At 45.7% G+C, this 24,365-nt stretch overlaps 1 protein-coding gene across 2 annotated transcripts in view; it reads right to left on the reverse strand.

Moving 5' to 3' along the window:
* Positions 1–24,365, reverse strand: part of AMZ2 (archaelysin family metallopeptidase 2) — a 301,951-nt gene that overhangs the window by 214,214 nt on the left and 63,372 nt on the right. For both annotated transcript variants that reach the window (XM_069199871.1, XM_069199873.1), the window contains exon 3: positions 14,485–14,767. In XM_069199871.1, the coding sequence (XP_069055972.1) occupies positions 14,485–14,767 (283 nt within the window). The remainder of the gene's footprint in view (positions 1–14,484; positions 14,768–24,365) is intronic.

The following is a 24,365-nucleotide window of genomic DNA, read 5'->3' on the forward strand; positions in this document are numbered from 1 at the left end:
TGGGTTCTCCAAACAGTGAAGGGATTCAGACTGGAGTTTTTCAGTACCCCGAAGCAACTTCATCCCCTGCTCCAATGTATTTTTCCCTAGCAGATCTGTCCACTATAGATCTAGAAGTCCAATCTCTGCTGGACAAAGGAGCTGTGGAGTTTTCGTCCCCTCATCCAAGAGGTTTCATCAGCCCTATTTTTCTGGTGGACAAGAAAGGGGGAGGTCACCGCCTTGTTTTAAATCTCAAAGAGTTCAATGGCTGGATTTTATACAGACACTTCAAAATGGAAGGGATTCATATGTTGAGGGACATTCTTTTGGAAGGGGATTGGATGGTTTGTCTAGATCTGAAGGATGCTTACCTGTCAATTCCGATTTTCGCACCTCACAGACGATTCCTGCAGTTTCTGTGGAGGGGTCAGTGTCTAGAGTTCAAAGCTCTTCCATTCGGCCTGTCATCTGCCCCTTGGTGCTTCACAAAACTGTTGAGACCAGTAGTAGAGTTGCTTCGTGCCAAAGGGGTTCGACTGATAATCTACCTGGATAACATCTTGCTGATGGCTCAGGATCCTCAGACTCTCCGGAGTCATTTATCGTGGACTATTCAGCTGTTGCAGGATCTGGAATTCATCATCAATGTGCAGAAGTCATTGCTGAATCCCTCTCAGTTGAAAGATTTTCTGGGTTTTCAAATAGATTCAGTGCGAGCTCAGCTCATTCTTCCCTCTCCCAAGATTCGCAATATCAAACGGGAGTTGAGGTCAGCTTTGGCAAAACAGACAGTGTCATTGAGGGCCATTGCCAGGATAGTGGGGCTTCTGTCCTCTTCAATTCAAGCCATTTTTCCGGCTCCCCTTCATTACCGGGCTCCTCAGAGGTTAAAAATTCAACATCTGCGCCTGGGCCTTTCCTACTCGGAACAGATCCCATTAACCGAGGAAGTTCGGTCGGAAATTCTTTGGTGGTTGAACCATATGGAGGCCTGGAACGGCAGAGCCATATTCGGTTCTCTCCCGGACGCAGTATTAGAATCGGATGCCCGCCAGTGGGGCTGGGGAGCACGTTGTGGTCCGATTACGACGGGAGGTCGCTGGTCTCAGGCGGAGCTGAATCTTCACATCAATTGTCTGGAACTATTAACGGGTTCCTTTGCCATAAGGAATCTCTCTCACCTACAGGGTGATTGTTGTATCTTACTAAGGATGGACAACATATCGGCGGTGAGATATGTCAACAAGCTGGGGGGAAATCAGTCCAAAATGTTGGCGGAGATAGCAAAGGAATTTTGGCATTACTGCCTTCTTCACCGATTGAGTGTCACGGCAGTGTATCTCCCGGGGACCCAGAACACAATTGCGGACTGGAACTCCAGATATTTGAGGGATGCCAGCGATTGGAGGTTGAATCAGGATCTTTTTCACCAGATAATTCTGGAACTGGGTCCTTGCGACATAGATCTTTTTGCCTCACGCCTCAATTGCCAGATTCCGGTTTTCTTCAGCTGGCGACCAGATCCGATGGCACTGGCGACAGATGCCTTACTTCAGGATTGGAGCCAGTTTCAGGGATATGCCTTTCCACCATTTGTGATGATTCCAAGGGTGTTGTGAGAAGACAGAAAGTAGAGATTCTGCTTCAAACCCCTCTTTGGAGGGCTCAACCTTGGTTCCCTGTAGCTCTGCAGTTAGCTTGCTCTCCTCCTCTTTTCATTCCGCCTCGTCGGAATCTGCTGATGAGTCCGGAGGGCTTTCAACATCCCTTGGTTCTGTCGGACCAACTTTGGCTGATGGTTTGGATGGTTTCAGGGCAAGATGGAGTTCCCCAGGCATTTCGCAACAAGCTGCAGATTTCATCAAGCAAGCCTGGTCTTCAGGCACTCATAAGCGGTATGCTTCAGCCTGGCGGAGATGGGCCAGTTGTTGTGATAGACGAAGTATCGATCCCATGGGGTCGGATGTTGATATGATTGTGAACTTTCTGGCAGAACTTGCGAGTTCTGGTCTTGCCTATCGTACCGTGAATAATTTTAGGTCAGCTATTTCTGCAGGTCATTCTCAGGTAGAAGGCAAACCAGTAGGGGAGCAACCTTTTATCTGTAAGGTGACAAAAGGGATTCGTATGACGTCTCCTCCTCAATCCTTTGGGATGTTGATGTCATTTAAAAAAAGTTTGACAAATGGCCCTCCGACCGTTATTTGCCTAGGAAACAAATTTCGGCAAAATTAACCATGTTACTTTGCCTTATTGCTTGTAAGCATGTTTCAGACGTTAGAGCTTTGGATTTAGCGGGCAGAACTTACTCGCCAGACGGAGTTACATTTAATATTACTAGAAGAACAAAGACCAATTGCAGGTAGGTAACATATCCTAGTTTTCCCGATAATCAACATTTGTGTGTTGTTCAATGTTTGAAGGATTATGAAGTTGCTACTGGTGAAATTAGACAAGATGATAAAGGCCAATTGTTGATTTCTTTGCAAAAACCTTTTAAACCTGTCCCCGTTGCCACTTTGGCTAGATGGATGAGGTGGTTGATGAACGAAGCTTGGATAGACACATCTAAGTATGGTGCTCATTCAGCTAGAGGGGCTATGGCGTCCAAGACCTTTGCTCTAGGTTCTCGGTTAGAGGACATTATGAGAGCAGCAGATTGGTGTTTAGAATCTACATTTAGAAAATTCTATCACAAACCAGTAGTTGATGTGGCGACTGTGGTAGTTGATCAGCTTTAAACGAGCATAATCGAAGCCTCCGGTCCTGACATAGAATAAAAAAAATTCTAGCTTACGCATCAAGAATTTTCAATTCTATTAAGGACACGGAGGCGAGGTTTGTCCCACCCTTATTACTGTATACAACAATGGAGTATTATTTAATATAATTGATGTAATTTAAAGGATATGTTGTTATGTATTTTTTTTCCCGCCCTAGATTATAATGATAATATAATGATTTTGAGTGGATGATTTATCCAGCAAAGATATTACTTGCAATTCTTTATCTTCTTCAGGAACGGATCAGAAGACTCAGTGATTCTTGGATTTTTCTCCTGTTGTGCTGATGGAAGACTATGTTCGGACTTCTTGTTTCAGAGGACCCGGTTGAAGTTGAAGTTGCTTCTGGTCGCCATTGGAGTTGAGACCTGTTGTTGGACTCCAGAATGGTTTTCTACCTTGGCCTATTACTCTGTAAGGAGCTCCGTTTCCTTTTGCATTTGGTTATTATCTGATTGTTTCAAAGAAAGAGGAAGTGACTGTCGAGGTCATGGCTTTTATGTGGATAGGTCCTGAGATATTATTGGACCATGCGACATTACTATGGGTATCATGGGTATTGAAGTTTTTTTGTTTACTGTTATATGATTGTCTGCTGTTTGGAACAGTAAAAGAAAGAGAAAGCATAATCCTCGCCTCCGTGTCCTTAATAGAATTGAAAATTCTTGACGCGTAAGCTAGAAAATGTTTTATTAAAAGAAAACTTATGTGATCAATAATGCCACATGGTTAAAAAATAAAGATACAATTTCCTGAGTATGGCAAAACGTTATATGTGTGCAACATTTAAGATTGTCAGACATGAAAATATGTACAGACATGAAAAAAGTAAGGCACATGGCATCATAGTGTGGAAGATAACCGCAGCATCATTTCCTGATATCAGCCTGCTCCCATTTTTCTAGCATGCCTTGCAGCTGATCCCTAAAATAAGTGAGAATTCTGTGGAGGGATATCTCCAATGGGAAACAAGCATGACAAAGTCAATTGGTTTTAATTGGCTTTAATGTGCTAACACATGCAAATACAGACATGCATACATTCTGCCTGCATTAATTTTGTACACACATACAGTGTAGAAAGTTAAAGCCACATCTTCCACCTTTGCTACTGCTTGGCAAAAGTAGGAAAGAAAGGATTGTTTTCTGTATAGAGTGAATATAGGAGAAAAAGAACTAAATGTGACAAACAGTGTGATGATTGAGTGCACTTAAAAATAAAATGTAGGTCTCGTTTAAGACAGCAATGTCACTTGCAACGATTTTTTTGTCTTTTAAAAAAAAAACATAAGAGGGGCTTTCAGCCTGCTCATTACATACCACTGGTTGGTTTCCGCATCACTCTCATTTCCCTGGTTTTAATTGGTCAGCGGGTGCGGTCTAACTTTTGCCTTCATATCTCCATCATGTGTTTATCCCTCCAATGGAGCATGGCCCAAGTACTTATTGATAGTTTTATTAGTGTCCTTCTGCTGCTCGCAAATGGATTCATGTACTTCTCTCTTCTTTTTCTTTAAATTCTTACTTCTCTGTTGTTTCTTTCACCCACCCGACCCTTCCATCCCCTCCTGCATTCCGTTGTTTCTGTGTTGTTTTCTCAGCTTGTGTCCCTATGTATCCCCACCCCAGCACCCCTACGCTGTGGGTTACTCTCACAGCTCTTGTGGCTGATATTTGGGGGGGTGGCCTGTACACTCTTTTTAAGATTCCCAGCAAACATATCAGGCCATCAACAGGGACACAGCGGCAGAGGAGGTAAGGTGTGGGGAAATAAGTGAAACATATATCTCACACAGGCATGTGTGTCCTTGGTGTGCCCAAACCAGTATATTGCATGAAGAAAGTGTTTAGTGCTGCAGCGGGAATTTGATTCAAGAAATCCATGCACTCGGGTGTGGCCAAGCCGACGACCGTAATGGCCGCTCGCCTGTAAAGCTCCGTTGGCGACTCCCGCTGAAAACTCTGAGATTAGGCGAACCGAGACAGCGCTTTTAGTGGAAAACGTGGCCCGACAATTCCTAAAGGTAGGGAAGCAGGGGGCGAGCCGCAACTATCCCATTTTGCAACAGCCGTGATCTCTGGCGGCCCACCGGGGTTCGGCCCGAGGTGACGGGGGCCCCGGGTGAGTGGAACTCCGGTACAATGCACTGCTCATGCTGATTTTTAGCACCAGGAGCTTGCCCAGCACTGTAAAATAAGCGCAAACGGCACCACCCAGCATGCCAGAGGGTGCAACTTCTGTCTGTCGCTCAAGTAAGATTTTCTATTCGAACAGCAGCTTTCTCAACATGAGTGGCACCTTCCTCAACGTGAGTGGTAGTGACCTGCTGTGATAGCCTTCATTGAGAAATCTCGCTGTGAGGCGGTCTACCTCTCAATTTGATTGCTCACAAACGTAACATTTGCAAGCTGCATGCAAGAAAAATCTCCGGCGGAGTATATCCGGAACTCCCCACTTGAGGCAGAGTGGGCAAAACCCTGCAAACTTTGTCGGACGAGCAGAGTTTATTGCTCAACCCTTCTTTCCTTTTCTAAAATGTTTGCATGTGTGCTAATATGCTTCAAGTCACTTCTGTAGTAGTAACTATAACTTTCAGAATGTCAAAGGTATACCTCATCTGTGCATGTTCTATTCTTAAATTCTTTGTGGTTCTTATTGGTGGAAGCAGTGGACCTGCTATGATTCCACAAAACAAACACAAGCATGAAGGGAAAGTCGTTTGTTTATTTCCGGACCGTCTCAAAGTGTTGAGTAAAAAAAAAAAAGTTCACTGGATCTAAGGCTGCCCTTCCTATGACCCACTTTCTTTGTCTTCTTTTACAGTTTTATATAGCGCAGACTTGACACAAATGTATTGGAGTGCTATATACAAACACCATGTACACTACGCAAGGTCACATTAAAAATTTTTTTTAGGCACGTGGGGATTCAGTGATTTGCCCAGAATCACAAGATGTTGAGCAGACTGCATCCTAGTGCCTTTTTTCCTTTACTTTCAGCCAAGCTGCACAACATCCACGTTGCCCTACAGCGTGGCTAAACAAAACTGTCAACGTCAATAAAACATATTGGGTTTGCCAATGCTTGTTTCTCAACGGAAGCACTTCCTAACAGGTTGAAAGATACACCAAACAGCCAACATAACAAGATGACAGATAACTAACCCCCCCCCTTTAAAACCCATTTCTCTGTACTAAGCATCAACAATCGATAACAATAGATCAGCACGTAGCTGCACTGTCGAGCAGACCTTAAATAAAACTTTAAGTAGTTTTTTTTCTTGGGTAGGTCATCAGTGTACTGCATGCGTCAGTGAACATCTCACTAGGAAAAGGGTTATAAGAAAAAAAAATGGTATGTGCCTAGGCAGAGAATATTTCACAAAATATTGCATTGGAGAACTCAGTATGCTACAAACGTATCAATACATCATGCACACAAAGATACAGGGGAATCAGGTTATTATAGTACATTGCTAGATAGAAGAACAAAGTAATTGATTCGGCCTAGTTTAACAGACCCTGATGGTGAAAGGGGGCTGCTGTAGTGAAATGAATGCTGTGGAGTTATCAGTGTAGTGTTGATTCCTGTTGTGGTGTTGTGGATGTATTTGAAAGAGTGGCATAAAAGTGGGTGAGTAAAATACAAACTTAATTGCAGGGAGCAAACATTTTTTTAATGGGTGGCCTGCTGAAAAGAAAGCAGGCACAAGTATGTACCATAACTAAAAGTGTTATGTATTATTTCTTTTTCTCATTAAAATGATCTGAACTTTTCCTAAATAAAACAAATTACGTACATCTTAAGGGTCCCTTATTTTTATGAATAGCTGCCAAGTTTGAGCCTTATTCAAATTACGTACATTTTTCGACTTGTCATTAACTATACAATTTGTACAAAAAATTCTAATAAGTATTGGCAAAGTCAATAGGTCTCTCCCATGAGAGCTATTAACTTTGGCAATGTTTTGTTGTCATGCTATACAGTAGCGTAGATACTTTGTAGTGTGGCTAAAACAAATTTAAAAAGCACTATGATGCAGCCAGAGCTATTGTGTTTTATTTTAAACTGCATTAGTGCTGGGTGCATCATAGTCCTTTTTTTAGGGTGGAGCGCACAAGCGTTCCGTTCCTGTTGTAATCTCTCTTTGGGCTTGTAACCACACCCATGTTACGCTTGTCACTTTCATTGGTTTGTGGACTTTCCTTTTAAAATCCGCTTGCTTTCATTAGTGAAAGGCATGCATACCTCATGCCTTTGCCGGTGTTTAGCCCTCCTCGAGCGCACCGGCCAACTATTGAAAACTTACGAGTTTCGATGTTTTCAGCTTGGTTTCTGCACTACTTTATCTTTTTATTTTCCACGCAGCGCGATCGCACTGGGTTTTACATAGTAAATCGCGCTCATTTTTTATTCTTTCAATTTGTGTGGCAAGAAAAGTCCGGTTAGGAGTTTACAACTCTAGTAGCTCTAACTCGAACAAATGTGAGACCCGTTGCATTGCAAATGCTTGTTATTATTATTTTTAGCTATAGTGCACAGCAACCATACTGTTATACAGCATGGCTAGGCTACAAGTCAATGCCAAAGTCGGCAATGCCTATGCTGTACACAAAGAACAAAAGGCAACGGAAGAGCCAATAGTCTCAAAGGCAGGACCTATTGGCTTTGCCAATGCTTGTTAGGTGTCGGCCAACACCCTCGTGATTCTTAGCAAATCAGTTAATCTCCCTATATGTAAAAAAGAAAAAAATATGGCATTTGGCACAAAAAAAACTCTCAAAGACAGCAACTGTACCCTTGACTTAGGGAAAATAAATTTGAAAGCAGATAACATCTGGTGTCACAATAATCAACCATTTCAGAGGAGAAAAGGGCTTTTTTGAAGTGCGTGTGACATTGTCAAACAAAGTTAAAAAACGCAAGATGTTCAACAATAATACCAGGGAGGAAGAAAAAATAAGTACTTCAATCTCAGTATGATCTGTGTAAGGACAGCTTTCAATTTGAAGCAATCAGTACCTCGTCCATGCTCCAATGAAATAAGAGGAAGTGCAGCCAGCACACACTGGTTAATTAGAGGGCAGCAAATGACAGTGACAGTGAAGCCAACAAATGTTAAGCAATGGGTGGACTGCGAGCCCCTGGTTGTATACAGTATCTCTCGCAAGCAAGAGTGCATGCAGCACAGGCGTGACCTAAAAAGGAGATTGGAACACAGATCTCCTGCCATCACTGCCCACCACTTAGATACTCAATCGTATATGAAAGAGGACGTCTCAGTTACTGAACCAGAAACACTTTGTAGGAAAATGGCTCCCTGTTGAAGTTACCCCCCACTTTTGCCTGATACGGATTGCTGACTTGACTGAGAAGTGTGCTGGGACCCTGCTAACCAGGCCCCAGCACCAGTGTTCTTTCACCTAAAATGTACCATTGTTTCCACAATTGGCACATCCCTGGCACACAGATAAGTCCCTTGTAAAAGGTACCAGTGGTACCAAGGGCCCTTTGACCAGGGAAGGTCCCTAAGGGCTGCAGCATATGTTGTGCCACCCTAAAGGACCCCTCACCTAACACATGCACACTGCCATTGTAGATTGTGTGTGTTGGTGGGGAGAAAAAGGCAAAGTCGACATGACATCCCCCTCAGGATGCCACGCCCACAAAATACTGCCTGTGGCATAGGTAAGTCACCCCTCTAGCAGGCCTTACAGCCCTAAGACACTTCCACCACCTACTGGTGAATGGAATCCCAGCCACTGCCCTGAGAGACACTTGTGCCAGTCACACTATTGTGCATGACAGGCTGGTGTTCTCAAACCAGTACATCCCAGGTGAGACTACCAGAGTAAGAGTTAGCCCAGACAGGGTCAGTGATAGCCCTGTGGCTTTTGTGCCCATAGAAGTGGGTGGGACTTTTAGCTGGAGAAGGGTGGCAGTCAGTACAGACCTCCCCCTTGATTTTCTCCTTGGAAATGACTACCCAGAGGTTAGTCAGAGCCCGAGAGAGGAACTGGTCCAGTGCCAGCCCTCTCCCAAGGATTCTGGAGGTGCTACCCCTGCAGTAACTGCAAGTAGGCCCCAGAAGAAAAAGAAAAGAAAACAGAGTAGGAAAGGTGGATAACCTTTAGCCAAGGTTCCAGCAAGCCAATGAGATTCTGCTCCAGTAGGGGAGAACTCCACAAATGGCACTGGCAAAGTCCAACCTGGCCCACAAGAAGTCCTGGCTAGTCAGGCAACTGTTAAACCTGAGTGGGTGGCTCCTCAGTTAACAGAAGAAAGAGTGGAAGAAGGGTGTTTACTACAAGCTGTAGTAACCCCCACTCCAAGACATCAGACAGGCACCCTGAACCCAAAGAAGCCTGTAACTTAGCCCCTTCCCTTGTTGGTGAAGAGCTAAAGGTGTGGTTCTGGGCACTGACAGCTGTCAGTGGCCTCTGCTGGGTGTTTGCCTTTATGGCTGCACTATCCTTGGCATGGTGGTCTGACCCCAAGCCAAATAGCAAGTTAGGCCCCCTGACCCTGTTGGTCATGGTGGGGTTACTCCAGCTCTGGGTAACCTCTTTGGGTAAGCTAGGGGTGACCCTGGCTAAAATAAGATTAGCAGAGGTGGATACCTCTATCCCCAAAATAGAGAGAATGGGTGAAGACATGAAAGACACAGACAAGAGGCTATTCAGACTAGGTCCTGTCACTGTGGAAGTGGGTCAGTTCCCCAGAGGGAATGACCTGAACAGGAGGATGTAAGGCAGAGAAGGTCCTGCAACAAACCAGCCTATTTCCCCTACTCTTCCTCGCCTGACAGACTAGGAAGACTCTCCCAGCTTTGGCTAAGTCTCCTGGCCTGTGGGCTGGGGGGGGCTTGTGTAGGAAAACGTCTCCCTGTTGCAGTTACCCCCCACTTTTTGCCTGATACTGACTTGACTGAGAAGTGTGCTGGGACCCTGCTAACCAGGCTCCAGCACAAGTGTTCTTTCACCTAAAATGTACCAGTGTTTCCACAACTGGCACATCCCTGGCACACAGTTGAGTCCCTTGTAAAAGGTACCAGTGGTACCAAGGGCCCTGTGACCAGGGAAGGTCCCTAAGGGCTGCAGCATATGTTGTGCCACCCTAAGGGACTCCTCGCCTAACACATGCACACTGCCATTGTAGATTGTGTGTGTTGGTGGGGAGAAAAAGGCAAAGTCGACATGGCATCCCCCTCAGGATGCCATGCTCACGAAATACTGCCTGTGCCATAGGTAAGTCACCCCTCTAGCAGGCCTTACAGCCCTAAGGCAGGGTGCACTATACCACAGGTGAGGGCATAGCTGCATGAGCAATATGCCCCTACAGTGTCTAAGTCTATTCTTAGACATTGTAAGTACAATGTGGCCATATTAAGTATATGGTCTGGGAGTTTCTCAAAAACGAACTCCACAGCTCCATAATGGCTACACTGAATACTGGGAAGTTTGGTATCAAACTTCTCAGAATAATAAACCCACACTGATGCCAATGTTGGATTTATAAAAAAATGCACATAGAGGGCATCTTAGAGATGCCCCCTGTATTTTACCGAATCCTTCAGTGAAGGACTGACCGGTCTGTGCCAGCCTGCTGCTGAGAGACGAGTTTCTGACCACCTGGGGTGAGAGCCTTTGTGCTCTCTGAGGCCAGAAACAAAGCCTGCACTGGGTGGAGGTGCTTAACTGCAGGAGCTGTAACACCTAGCAGTGAGCCTCAAAGGCTCAGGCTTCGTGTTACAATGCCCCAGGGCACTCCAGCTAGTGGAGATGCCCACCCCCTGGACACAGCCCCCACTTTTAGCGGCAAGTCCAGGGGAGATAATGAGAAAAACAAGGAGGAGTCACCCACCAGTCAGGACAGCCCCTAAGGTGCCCTGAGCTGAGGTGACCCCTGCCTTTAGAGATCCTCCATCTTGGTTTTGGAGGATTTCCCCAATAGGATTAGGGATGTGCTCCCCTCTCCACAGGGAGGAGGCACAAAGAGGGTGTAGCCACCCTCAAGGACAGTAGCCATTGGCTACTGCCCTCCCAGACCTAAAACACCCCCCTATATTCAGTATTTAGGGGCACCCCAGAACCTAGGAAACCAGATTCCTGCAACCTGAAGAAACAAGAAGGACTGCTGACCTACAAGCCTGCAGAGAAGGAGGAAGATGACAACTGCTTTGGCCCAAGCCCTACCGGCCTGTCTCCAACTTCAAAAACCTGCTCCAGCAACGCATCCGACAGGGACCAGCCACCTCTGAAGCCTCAGAGGACTGCCCTGGATTAAAGACCAAGAAACTCCCGTGAACAGCGGCCCTGCTCAAAACCAGCTACTTCTTTGCAACAAAGAAGCAACTTTCCAAGACTGCACATTTCCCGCCGGAAGCGTGAGACTTCACACTCTGCACCCGACGCCCCGGGCTCAAGATCCAGAGAACAAACACCTCAGGGAGGACTCCCCAGTGACTGCGAGCCTGTGAGTAACCAGAGACCACCCCCCCTGGGCCCCCACAGCGACGCCTGCAGAGAGAATCCAGAGGCTCCCCCTGACCGCGACTGCTTGTAACAAGGGACCCGACGCCTGGAACCAACACTGCACCCGCAGCCCCCAGGACCTGAAGGAACCGAACTTCGATGCAGGAGTGACCCCCAGGCGACCCTCTGCCTAGCCCAGGTGGTGGCTGCCCCAAGGAGCCCCCCCTGTGCCCTGCCTGCACCGCTAGAATGACCCCGGGTCCCTCCATTGTTTCCTACCTGAAACCCAACGGCTGCTTTGCACACTGCACCCGGCCTCCCCTGTGCCGCTGAGGGTGTGTTTTGTGTGCCTACTTGTGTCCCCCACAGTGCTCTACAAAACCCCCCTGGTCTGCCCCCCGAGGACGCAGGTACTTACCTGCTGGCAGACTGGAACCAGAGCACCCCTGTTCTCCATAGGTGCCTATGTGTTTTGGGCACCTCTTTGACCTCTGCACCTGACCGGCCCTGAGCTGCTGGTATGGTAACTTTGGGGTTGCCTTGAACCCCCAACGGTGGGCTGCCTATGCCCCAGAACTGACTCTTGTAAGTGTTTACTTACCTCCTAATCTAACCTTTACTTACCTCCCCCAGGAACTGTTGATTTGTGCACTGTGTCCACTTTGAAAATAGTTTATTGTCATTTTTACAAAGACTGTAAATGATATTGTTTTTATTCAAAGTTCCTAAAGTATCTAAGTGAAGTACCTTACATTTAAAGTGTTTATTGTAAATCTTGAACCTGTGTTTCTTAAAATATACTAAGAAAATATATTTTTCAATATAAAAACCTATTGGCCTGGAGTAAGTCTTTGAGAGTGTGTTCCTCATTTATTGCCCGTGTGTGTACAACAAATGCTTAACACTACCCTCTGATAAGCCTACTGCTCGACCACACTACCACAAAATAGAGCATTAGAATGATATACTTTTGCCGCTATCTTACCTCTAAGGGGAACCCTTGGACTCTGTGCACACTATTTCTTAGTTTGAAATAGTATAGATGCATCCCTTACTTACTCGCCTGTGATAATGATGCACCTAAATTAGATGGGGTAAAGACCCCTGCTTACTTTTTGCAGACGATACTTTATTATTATCCCAAACCGCTTCTGGCCTTACAAATTTACTTGTGAAGTTTACGTCCTTCTGCAAAGATTATGGTCTTGAAGTCAACTCCATGAAAACTAAATACATGATCTTTGGTGACAAAAAATGTACAGTAAGGAAGACAATTGTAATGGAAGGGGAAGTATTGGAGAGAGTCGCTGATTTTGATTATCTGGGGGTTAGATTAGAGGATACGCACAGATGGCAGGCCCAGTTACTAAAGGCTCATATGAGATTGAAACAGAATTTGGGTGGCGTTCTGAGATTTGCCAATAGGTCTCCCAGATTTGCAATCTCTCCTGCAATGGAAATATATAAAATACAAGCAAGAGGGAGTGTCCTGTATGGAGCAGAGCTATGGGGGCATGGCAACTTGAGGGACCTAGAGCTTACTGAAAATTCATTTATAAAGGCTTTGCTCAAAATACCTACTAGTTATCCTACGTTGCCTGTTCGGATGGACCTGAATTTAGACTCTATTGCGCATATAGCCGCTTTAAGACCAATACTGTATTGGATTAGGATATGGTCCTCGGACATTTTCAGCCCCTTTAGGATATGGTTGAATGTCTTGCTTAGTAAAAATGTTACGAGGAAAATCCCAGGGTGCAACCATGTTGAAGATTGTTTGACCAATTTAGGATTGGCCCATTTTTGGACAGCCCCATGTGGTCTTCCCAAAAATGCGGCGCAAATTTTTAAGGATGCATACTGGTTAAAATTGAAAATAGGCAAATTGGCTGTGGTGTCTCCGCTCAGCTTGACAGACAAGTTCATATCAGTCAAATGCCATTATGAATTCGAAAATTACATGGATCTGATCTTATCCCCTCGAGTACGTGCACTTTATATCAGGTTTAGGTTGGGATCGCTACCACTACGTACTTTCACCTATAAATGGTCTCAACAGGATTCTCAATCCAATTTATGCCCTATGGGCTGTGGCTCACCAGAATGTATTGCGCATGTTTTATTCCATTGTCCTGCCTACGATAAACAACAGATTCAATGGATTATACCTCTTTGCAGATCCATGGGCTTTAATAATCGGCTTCTAGCTCTTAGGATATGCAAAACTAACACCCATGGTATAGTGGTATGTGCGTTGGCTAGATTCTTAGATGCAATTTGGCATGTAAGAGCAAAACGTTTAGAGGCACTTCCTGAATAAGCGCATGTTCACAGATAATAACGGAAATGCCTTTTTTATTTTATTTTTATAGAGAATATTTGATATTAATCGCTATATAGTCGTACTTTTTATCTTTTAATATTATTGTATTTCTTGTTTTGAACTTTTTATAGGTAGAATGTTTTAAATTGTAGTGTTTTAATTCATGGTTTTACTTATGTTGATATGTGTATCATGGGATGTGCTTTTATGGTATTTTTATTACCGAAATAAAGCTAATAATAATGAAAAAAAAGAAATAGTATATACAGAGCCAACTTCCTACACACTTCCATAAGTAAAAGTGAGCCAGATCACGCAGCTATGAACTTCTTTTGATCTCTGGCTGTATGAGTGAAAAAACAATTGGCAAGAGAAAAACGCCCACCTGGGACTTGAATTAGGTGCTTTCAACCACATAAAGAAAGGATGTTGAAAACTACATTTGCTTGGAAAAATTTGTTACTCGAGGTCTCAGTAGGAATTTTGATTGAGGCAAGTAGTTTCTAGAGAGGACAATCTGTGTCTGATGTGCACTTTGTTCAGTGCTTAATTTGTAAATAAAAAGGTGCTGGTGCCCAAAGAACTACTCTTAAACATGCGGCTGCTGCAATTAAATGTGTGAACACAGAATACTGAGGCAGCGTAATCTTAAAGCCATTTCGGGCCTCTTCAATGCATTTAAAACCACTTCCTGCCCCTTCAGCTCACTCTAGCAGCTTTCTACTTTCTCCCGTTTGTGACGCTTTTTCGTTTTTCTCTTCCTCCGTCATTCCCATATGTGTCTTTTGCTCGCAGCAGATGCTTGAGACAGAAGAAATAAGTGCCGGTGCTCAGCACCGGAAACAACAAGCACAAATTAAGCACTGACCTTGTTTCTGAAAAAGAACATTTACCAAACATACACTTAATTTGTGAAGATTACCAATGGGTTGCACGTAGATGATGCTCCTTTTGGAGCTCGGTGTGCATCGGCAAGGGTCCTCATAGAACTGCTGAAAGTCCTGGGTGGGCTCAGAGTGAGAAGGAATCCAGTCGGAATCCGAATGTATGATCACAGGTTTGAAGAGATCGCTGTTCAACCGAAAAGCCTCACTGAGCAACCTTTTCTCTCCTAAGGTACCCTGCTCGAAGAGCTTTGCAAGCTTACGATCCTTCGATATCAATGCTGTTCTCAAAACATCTTCATTATGTCGTATGACTTGCATCTGAAAAAAATGAAAAGTAAAAATGAAAATAGGGCCGAAATACCCCGTGACACTTTTGATTAAGTAATAAGCTAAGAATTAACAGAAAGGTGTAGTAATAAGACATGCCAAAACGGCAGGACATTCTAGTAACGCAGACCATTGTGCAGTCATTGCATTGCCCAGAAACATTTCAACAATTGCAGACTTCAGATACATCCACATTTCTGCTACATTTGCGAAGAAGATTTAAAGCCATCTAAGGATTGTAAACACGTTTGAGGCTACGGTATTTTTGGACATCTCAATGGAATAAACACCACTAAAACAGGTCTCACTCAAAAAGTCATTTTATTTCTACAAGCTGTCTAATCTAGAGATAGATAAACAGGGGCGGCTCCTCCGCTAAGGCGGAGGAGCGTCGCCCCGCTTGATTTTCCAAAAAGGAAAAATAAAATGATAATAACGTACACTACGTTATTATCATTTTATTTTTCCTTGTAGTAAGGGGCTGGAAGGATGGGGCGGGAAGAGGGCTATGCATCACAATAAGTGCGCATGTCTGCTTGGCCGGCCTTGTTGGGCTGGCCAAACAAGACATGCGCACTTTGCATGTTCTGTACCCGGCTGTATTGCACAGCCGAGTGGGGAACATGCCCAGGCTCCTACTTCCAGTCTGAGCGGCAAAGCAGGCCGCTCAGACCAATCACGACACTGCTGATATGCTGGTGACAGCAGCGTCATGATTGGCTGGGAGCCTGTGCAGCCGGGAAGAGGACGGAGGGGAAGACAAACGCGTCTTCCCTTGAAGGTAAGTGTTTTGTTTTTTTTATTTATTTTTTCTGAACCTCCCATCCCATTGCACCCTCTCACCCGCCCGGCCACCCCCGTTAACTGGCAGCCGCCACTGCAGATAAATCAACAGTTATTGTCACAAGGAGGAGGGTTCAATTTAAAAACTGTCTGAATACACCATGCATACCACAAAGCACTAACACCTCCATCAGCCCCGCCCCGACATCAACATTAAATTGTTGATTTCAGTAGAAACTCAAAACATAAAAGTCAGTTGGTTATACAACTGGAAACAAAGAAAGTCAGAAAACCCACATCAACTCAGGTCTCTTGACAGGCACTGAGACACCAGTACTTAGCTTCTCACTTTTAGGAGAGCCCGGAAAGTCATGTGTTCACTATTGGGACAGAGAAAGGCCCCCTGCATGACTCTGGAGTGTTGACCAAGGCCTTGAATTCATTATACAAGCCAAATCATGTGTCTGCAATGTATTTTCTGATATGAATTGAGACCCAGAGTGAGGTACTGTGGTCGGGAGTGGCACACCATGTGTACCCTTCTTTTACTGAGCATGTTTACTGTTAGCTCACAGGGCTGTAGACGACTTACAGTGGTGGCAGCAATATTGTGTATATTGGTATGACAGGCCTGTATAGCTTCCTGTGCCATGGAAGTCTCTTACTTGCCTTTCCCAATATTTTGCGAATGGCCTCCGAGTCCTCAGCCATTAGATCCTTCGCCCACCCATGTAGGATATGGATGTTGTTTGTGTGCATTTTCTGGGATTAGAGCATGCATGTATGGACTATATATAATACACGTGGCCGTAGTCACTAGAATCCATTTTGTATTTGCTAGATCCAAGCGGTATCTAAGATTTGGGTTGGAAAAAGCCAAAACAGAAGAAATGAATTACTGGATTGTTTCAGGACATTCCAGGGATCCTTTGTAGTGGATCAGACTTTTGCTTGTGGAGGAAAGGAGACAGATCGCCTCTCTGAAGCTAGGGATCCCTCTACAGGCTCTTTGTTCACAGAAACCCTCAAAGATTAACAGTTAAATGGGACAACCTCCCTTGCTTTTGTACCCTTGTTTTGGGTTTCTCCTGCTTTGAGACTCCCAGCTCTTCTCAATCTTCCGGCTAAGACCTCATTGCAAATGCCTTGGCTGGACTTGTCTGTGTGGCATAAGCACAATGGGAATGCTTCCCCGAACCAGTCTCAGAGCTGACTGTTACAATACACAACTAGGTTAGTAACTTTGTTATTAAATGGGGCAGAATCCTCCAGCTGGGGTACCAACATTTATCAATCAGAATCCAGTGTCCCATACCAGTCAGCTAACAAGAAACATATTTTGTGATCCTGGGGCGAGGCATCCACTGCCGGACTAGAACCTGGAAACTTCGACGAGAATGCCAGAAGGGGTTGATTAGACTCTGCTTACAGGAAGAGAGCTGGATAGCCACTGGGGGGGCACTATATGAGGAAGACGCTGCTCAGAAGGAGGCGATGATTAACAAAAGTGAGATGAGGGAATAGATATGGCAAACAAAAATCATCGTATCTGTCACTTCCTGCCCTCCTAAAAAAGGAGTGTTTTTGTTGCTGTGTATCATGGGCCGCCAACCTATTGTGAGACCCTCAATAGCGACGCCTCAGTGGAGTTTTCACCGTGCCCTTCTTTGGGGGTGTGTGAGAGTGGGTTAAGGGTGAAGGCCTTGTTCTACAGTATTACGGTAAACCAGGCCTGGTGGTGTTGCATTTTTCTCTGTAACTTGCAGAGGCGCAGGAAGCAGTGATGCGACGTGTTGCTGTTTAAGTTGAGCACAATTGTTTGGTAAGTCTCGTTCTCAGGCATCCAGATACAGTGATCTTTGCTCGCAAAAGTGTACTCATGAATGATTTAAATGCCGAAAGGTTTTGTGAGTTGCTCTCTACAGTTTACTGCTATTTATATGAATTTTCAATATGATAACACGTTTTTGGCGTTATGGACATCTAATCCATCTTCCTGAAATGAGCTCCTAAGTTTGGCAGAACATTGGAAACCGGTGGTGTGGCTGGTGGCGGTGGGCCTTCATGTAATGTTTACTGATAAGATGATTAGGACTCTATGTGCTGCATTGCACTTCATAAAAAAGATAGACACATTTTCTCCTTAGCAACGCCAGGGTGGGAAACTATTTCCAATGTGATATAATCTCCCTAATTAACTGAATAACGCTCCTTTTGCCAACACACATTCTCAAATAATCAATGGCAAGAATGCAAGCGTTCAAATCCATATTGACTACATAGGTCTCTACAACTACCCATTCTATGTCTCAACAACTCTCCATGTTGCATCTCCACAAATCCCCATACCACGGTTAACTTCCGGGAAGGAGGTCACAAAGGCTTGTGTGAGAGCAGTTAGCTCTGTCAACAAATCACCCAGTGCCGGATCTCTTTCCCCCAAAACAGCAGTCGTTTTTCCCAATTGGCAAACCTATAGCTACCACTGTAAGTCCCTAGTAAATGGTACCCCTTGTACCAAGGGCATAGGGTACTAAAGGAAGGCCCCAGAGGGCTGTAGCACAAATTGTGCCACCCTCAGGGACCTTCTCAGTAACTGCACACAGTGCTGCTTTCGCAAGCTGCGTGCCTTGGTGCCAAACTAAAATGAAAACATGACATGGCACACAGCCTGTGTGCCCTGCCCCCTTTGCAATGCATGCAACATATGTTTGTCACCCCTCTAGCAGGCTTTCTAGCCTTAAAGGCAGGGTGCATTATATTACATGTGAGGGCAAACCTGCATGAGCAGATATGCCCCTGCTATGTCTTTGTCGATAAGTGAATAGGGAAACCATTTTAAGTACATGTACTGGACACTGGCCATTACGAGTTCCCCAGCTACATGATGGCTTTGTTGAAGATAGGGAGGTTTGGTATCAAACATCTCATATTAATAAACCCTCACTGAATCCAGTGATGGATTTATTATTACAAGCAGTCAGAGGGCTCCTTAGGAGGTACCCCTTGAAAACCTACCAACTCCTAGCGTGGACACGGACTGGTCAAAACCAGTGCAGCCACCTCTGACAGAGTTCTGTGTGAGGCACGCGACCTCGGGTAGGCAAAAAGCAGACCACCAACAGAGTTGAATGAACTCACCTTGGTTATGAGGTTTTACGCGTCCCTATGATGCCCTGTCTTTACATGGGATGGGCGACCTACAATTAGACTGACTGTGACGACTGGTCCACAGACTGTAAGTGACCTCCCAGCATTTACGGTTTTTGTTTTTGTTTTTTGTATAATAAGGAGAAGTTATAACTAAACGGTCCTGATGAAGCGCCAGTGGATCAATCCCTGACCGAGTAGGCGCAAAACATGTCGACCCAGTGTTAGGAGTGAAGACTCTTTCCTCCTTCCCTTTTTTAGGAGTATAGGAGACATTATTCCCTTGATACTCCCACTTGTTTTTAATCTTGGCCTGACCCTTACTATAAACATTAAATGTAGTCATTAGGTGTTCAGAGCCAATTTTATATACCCTTCACTCTCCTTTCCTCCTCTGTCAGCACGTCCTGCGGACCTAATTTGATCTGCAGAATCATTTTCCGGTTGCAGAGCTACCACCTCTTGTGTGGTGGCCCGTCAGACGTTGCAGTGCCGGTCTGGCGAGGAGTTAGCCCGATGATGATGCCTAGCATGCTATTGTGATGCTTGAGGGCACTCCTACAATACCTTCTTTCAGTCTTCTTTTCGTCCTCATTGACAATATTCTTGCTTTGGAACAGTGTACACATTTTTTATTATAGGTTCACGTATAGGGAGTAAGTACACTGGACCAGAAAAATCTCCCAGTCCTCCTCGTATTGGTAGTCCACTGAGGTGAGAGCCAACGGTCTTCAGAGCTCAGAACAAAGGCCTGCTCCAGGCGGAAGCGCTAACAGCTTGTCCAGCCAGGATGGACATTCCAGTGCGGGGAGCTTCAAAGGCCTTGCCGCCTTTGTAATGCGACCCATGCCTCTCCAAATGGTAGAGAAGGCTGACCCCCAGTTCCTGTCCCCCTTTTGGCAGCAGGACTAGCGGGAAAATTAGTTAAATCAGGAGGAGTGCCCATTTCATGCCAGTCCCACCCCTAAGGTGGACGAGCTGAAGTGGACACTACTTTTTAAATTCCTCCATCTTCTTTGGAAGGAATTAGATAACTAGGATTACGCCCACTTCCCAATGGAAGTGGTCATATAAAGGGTGTAGTTATCCTAAAGGTGAGTAGCCCATTGGCTACGATCTGGCACTCCCTGTGGTTCCCCTAAATTCAGTATTTAGGTGGCACCCCTGAAACCTAGAACTCAGATTCCTGACGACCTAAAAAGAGCCGGGCACAACAGAGTTGCATCAGCTCAGAAGACTGTAGACACCAACTGACTTGGTCGCTGCCCTACTGGCCTGTCTGCAGCCCTCGACGATCCTGCCCCAAAAGACCTGTCCTGCAGCCCAGTGACCACCAAAGCTTTGGGAGGACTGCCTGCCTTTGATAAAGATCTAGATTTTCCAAGAACAGTGGACCTGGTTGAGAAACAACCAACTTAAAAGACAAAGAACTCTGCCATGAGGAACAGCAAAACCGCCTCCGGACCCACCTCTGCACCCGACACCCACACCCAGAGTCCTAGTGGCCCACCGGTCCTGTGAAGGTCCCCCAGCGATTCTGAGTCCGAGTCCACTGTTGGCTGATCCCTGCCAGACTCTGTCTGCCTTAAAGCCTGCAGCCTAAATCAAAGACTACCCCTGACTGTGACCTGTCCAGTAAGCTGTTCCCAATGCCAAAGGACAACGCTGCACAAGAAGCACCTGGGCTTGGAAGCTGGACCTTTGGTGTCCATAATTTCCCCATCATCAGAACTTACCTGGGCAGCTATGGGTTTTCTACATTTAGCTTCCTGGCCCGAGCCAGCAGCCTTTTTCCAAAACTGATTTCCCCACTGATATGCATTGGGCGCCCGACGTTGTGTTGGCACTCTACACCTGGCCGCCCCTGTGCAGCTGAGGGTGTAAGCTTGGTACTGCCTTGTGGCTCCTCCTCCCTGTGCTTACCTCAACCCCAGGAGATCGACCCTTGTAAGCAGCACATCTTTGGGTTACCCCTAGTCTCCACTGGTTAATATTGGGCACCCAATGCTGTGTTGGCACCCTGCATCCAGCCACTCCTGCGCCGCTGAGGGTGTAACTTTGGTGCTGCCTTGTGGACCCCCCTTGTGATTATCTTAAACCCAGGAGATCGACCCCTAAACACTGCTTTACTTACCTGTGAGCAGTACATCTTCGGTCACTCCCAGTTTCCATTGGTTAACATTGGGCACCCAACTCCGAATTTAGCCTCTGCACCTGACCGCCCCTGTCCCAGTGAGGGTGCACTCTTGGTACTGATTTGAACCTTGCCTGGAGTTGACCTAAAACCCCAAAGACTGGATTTGTAATCATGGACTTACCTGCTAAACTGCATTCTTGTTTTCCTCCCATAGATTAACATTGCTGAACTGAAAAACTACACTGTTGATTTTTTTTACTGCAAAGTATTTATGCTTGAAAGTTTACTTACCTGATTACAAAAGATCTTGGGTTTGAAACATATATAAAAAGAAATTGTATTTTTCTAAATGTGGCTCGGATTTAATCTTTGAGTGTGTCTCTCATTTATTGCCTCTGTGAGTACAACAAATGCTTAGCACTACTCTCTGATATGCCTAACTGCTCGCCCACACTACCACTAAATAGAATAGAGCATTAGACCTATCTACTTTTGCCTCTGCAATGCCAATTGGGATCCACTGGACTAGCTGCACAGTGTACTCCATTTTAGTGCACTATAAAAAGAGCCAGCTTCCTACAGCAGGGATGAATGGGACCCCTTAAAAGAGGCCCAGCCTTTTATCTTTCCCTGATCACTCTTTTAGTATGGCTAATAACTATGTGCAGAAAGCTCACACCGCCTCTTTATGCCTCTGTTGTGGGTGTGCCAGGTTGGATAGTACCCTCCTATGAGGAGAATTACTAAAAACAAAGGCAAAGGTTGTGTCTGGAGAGCAGACTTGATGAGACACTTGAAAGTTGAACCACCCCAAATGCGTTCTGAACGTACAGACAGTGGAAGAGCGACCCAATGACCCACTTATTGTTCCAGTTCCACATTCCTCTGACCAAGGAAATGAGTGCTCTGCAGACTACTTAGAGGAATGAGGTCCAACCAGAGCTGGTGCCTGCGTGAAAGCCACTTTGTCAGAGATGAGGTGACATCACAAAGTCTACCCTTTGCTAAAGAGCAGCTCATGTATTCTGAAATCTCTCGAAACGGGTCTGCCTGGTGAGGGACAGAGGGAGACTAACAACCCTGCAGAAAGAATGACTGACCAGAAGGTTTGAGGTGCAGCATGACTCCAGCAGAAGAAAAAGACAACAGTACGCTGCATGCTTGGTGTCAGAGGCTCTTGCTATTTTGGTTCCTGGAGCAAACCGTGAAAACGTAGTATATCCTGAGATACTGTGATTGTATCAAAAACGCTGAATGACTTGAGCTTCTGTGCTTACATCGAAGTAGCTGCATGTCCTAAGCTGCTGTTCCTACACCAAAGAAACAACATGACCTAAGCTACTCTGCTTGCGTTGAAGATGCAATGTGAACTGAAGCCATGATGCTATCTGAAACTCTAACATGATCTGAGATGTATACGCCACCAGCAAGTGATGCCTGACCGAGTCCGGCTTGTGCACGGCTGCATCATTTCAAACCAAATCATCCAAAGTAGGGATGCACCACGCACATATCAGAAAGCCATGCATGAACCAAGACTTGCCCCGAGCGGTCATACCCGACAGCCAGAAATGAGGAGGCCACTAGGAACTGCTGGCTCACGCTCACCTGTAAAAGGGAGATCAGGCAAATAACTGGACAGCCACACAAATGCTCTACCCGACAACACACACTGATAAACTCACTATGGGAGAAACAACTGTGAACAGACTGTGCACATTTACAAGAGTATAGGGGGAATCAACATATGAGCTTAATCATGCTCGATCCAAGGGGGAACTGCCTGGACTATAAGGCAGGAACCAGGGCTGATGGCAGGAAGAGGTGAAGGCAACAACCAGGCCTCAGGACACTAAAAGTACACTGTGTGCATTCTCTGTGTCTAGCATTTAGTTCCAGTATGCATTAAAGAACGTTTGTTCTTGAAAGTCAAACACTCGGTAGGATAATTGCACTGTTGTGTTATGTTGAGTGCTGAGCTCGAGCACCATCACACTGCCTCGCTGAGGAGCCAGTGACTGATTGCCATCACTAACACTGGCAGTCGTACTTGGCCCAGTTTACACAGCCATAGTATGATGGACCCCTGGACACCAAGGCAAATCATTTCAATCCTCACATTTGAGGCCCAGTAGCTCCTGCCTGTCCCTGAATTAGGTCTAACAATTACATTAACTCACATGTAATCTCACTCAGCACTCACTCTCACACTGGCATGAATGTACCCATTCCTGCGAGGGAGAGACAGACTCTGGACTCAAACGGTAATCCACCAATCTCCCTTTAGGAGTTCCAGAGAGGCAGAAGGGTCCAACCTTCTGGATGAGTGCAGAACAGAGAAAGAGGGGTACAGGGGCAAGGGATGGCCAGAGAGGAAAACACCCCACCAGAAAAGGTTCGTCACAGAAGAGTCCTTCTAATGGCATTGTAATAAGTGATCTGAGTAACGGGGCTAAAGGCCCTGAAAGAACACATGGCATGACAATTATTAAGCATACATGACTCACACGTAAACGGACACAGAGGCCAGAAAGGCACTGGAACTCACAGAGTATTCGAGTGAGCCCTGAAGGCACTAGAAAACACCAAGAGGCCCGGAAACACCCAGAGGACTATCAGGCAAAAAGCAGTGGCAACAATGGGACCAACTTGATCGAGGATCATGAAGCACGGGAATCTAGCAGGAAAGAAAGTAAGACAACCAGGGGGAAGGGAACCATGAACCTCGGAAGGGAATAACATAACAAAAGTGGAGGAAACCCTCTACCGTGATGAATTAAGCAAGAGCAGGAGCTACACAACGAGAAGAAGTTGCCAGTCACTATCTTGCTAGTTCATAGCCTTTTATAGGGCCACAGAAGTGCTGTGCTTAATCTACAACCCGACCTAGAACTGACTGGTCTTGACCGCCTGTGTGTGAGCTAGCCGCCAACAGACAGCAGTCCGCAGTCTCCAACCCATACCCGTCTTTTTTTACTCTCTTGGAGAGATACACACAGACTTGTGCTAATGTCGCTTTTCAAGTATGTTCCTAGATGATTCTGGATTCAAGCTAGCCTAGCTGATGAAGCGTGATACCCTGAAACCAGGCCTAGGATGCTTGTTTCCGCTCCAGGGAGGACCTGGCTTGGCAGTTCGGGCTGGACTGTTCCCATGAGGAACAGGGTCAAGACTGATTTGCATATGGCTGGGTCCAATCTGGGGTGGCGTGGTGAGCAAAAAAACGATGGATTAAACCCAGATCTTTGTGACTGGGGGTGAATGTTTGATTTGCTCTTCATTCCATCCATCATCTGTTCTTTTTGCATTTGTCACCCCAAGTGGGAAGGGTATGCCTAGACGTGGGTCCCGTGCCTACTGCGCCACTGGATTCAAGCTAGCCTAGCTGATGAAGGGTGATACCCTGAAACCAGTCCTAGGATGCTTGTTTCCGGTCCAGGGAGGACCTGGCTTGGCAGTTCGGGCTGGACTGTTCCCATGAGGAACAGGGTCAAGACTGATTTGCATATGGCTGGGTCC

This window comes from Pleurodeles waltl, chromosome 7 (assembly GCF_031143425.1).
Source record: "Pleurodeles waltl isolate 20211129_DDA chromosome 7, aPleWal1.hap1.20221129, whole genome shotgun sequence".
In the NCBI taxonomy this organism is placed as follows: Eukaryota; Metazoa; Chordata; class Amphibia; order Caudata; family Salamandridae; genus Pleurodeles; species Pleurodeles waltl.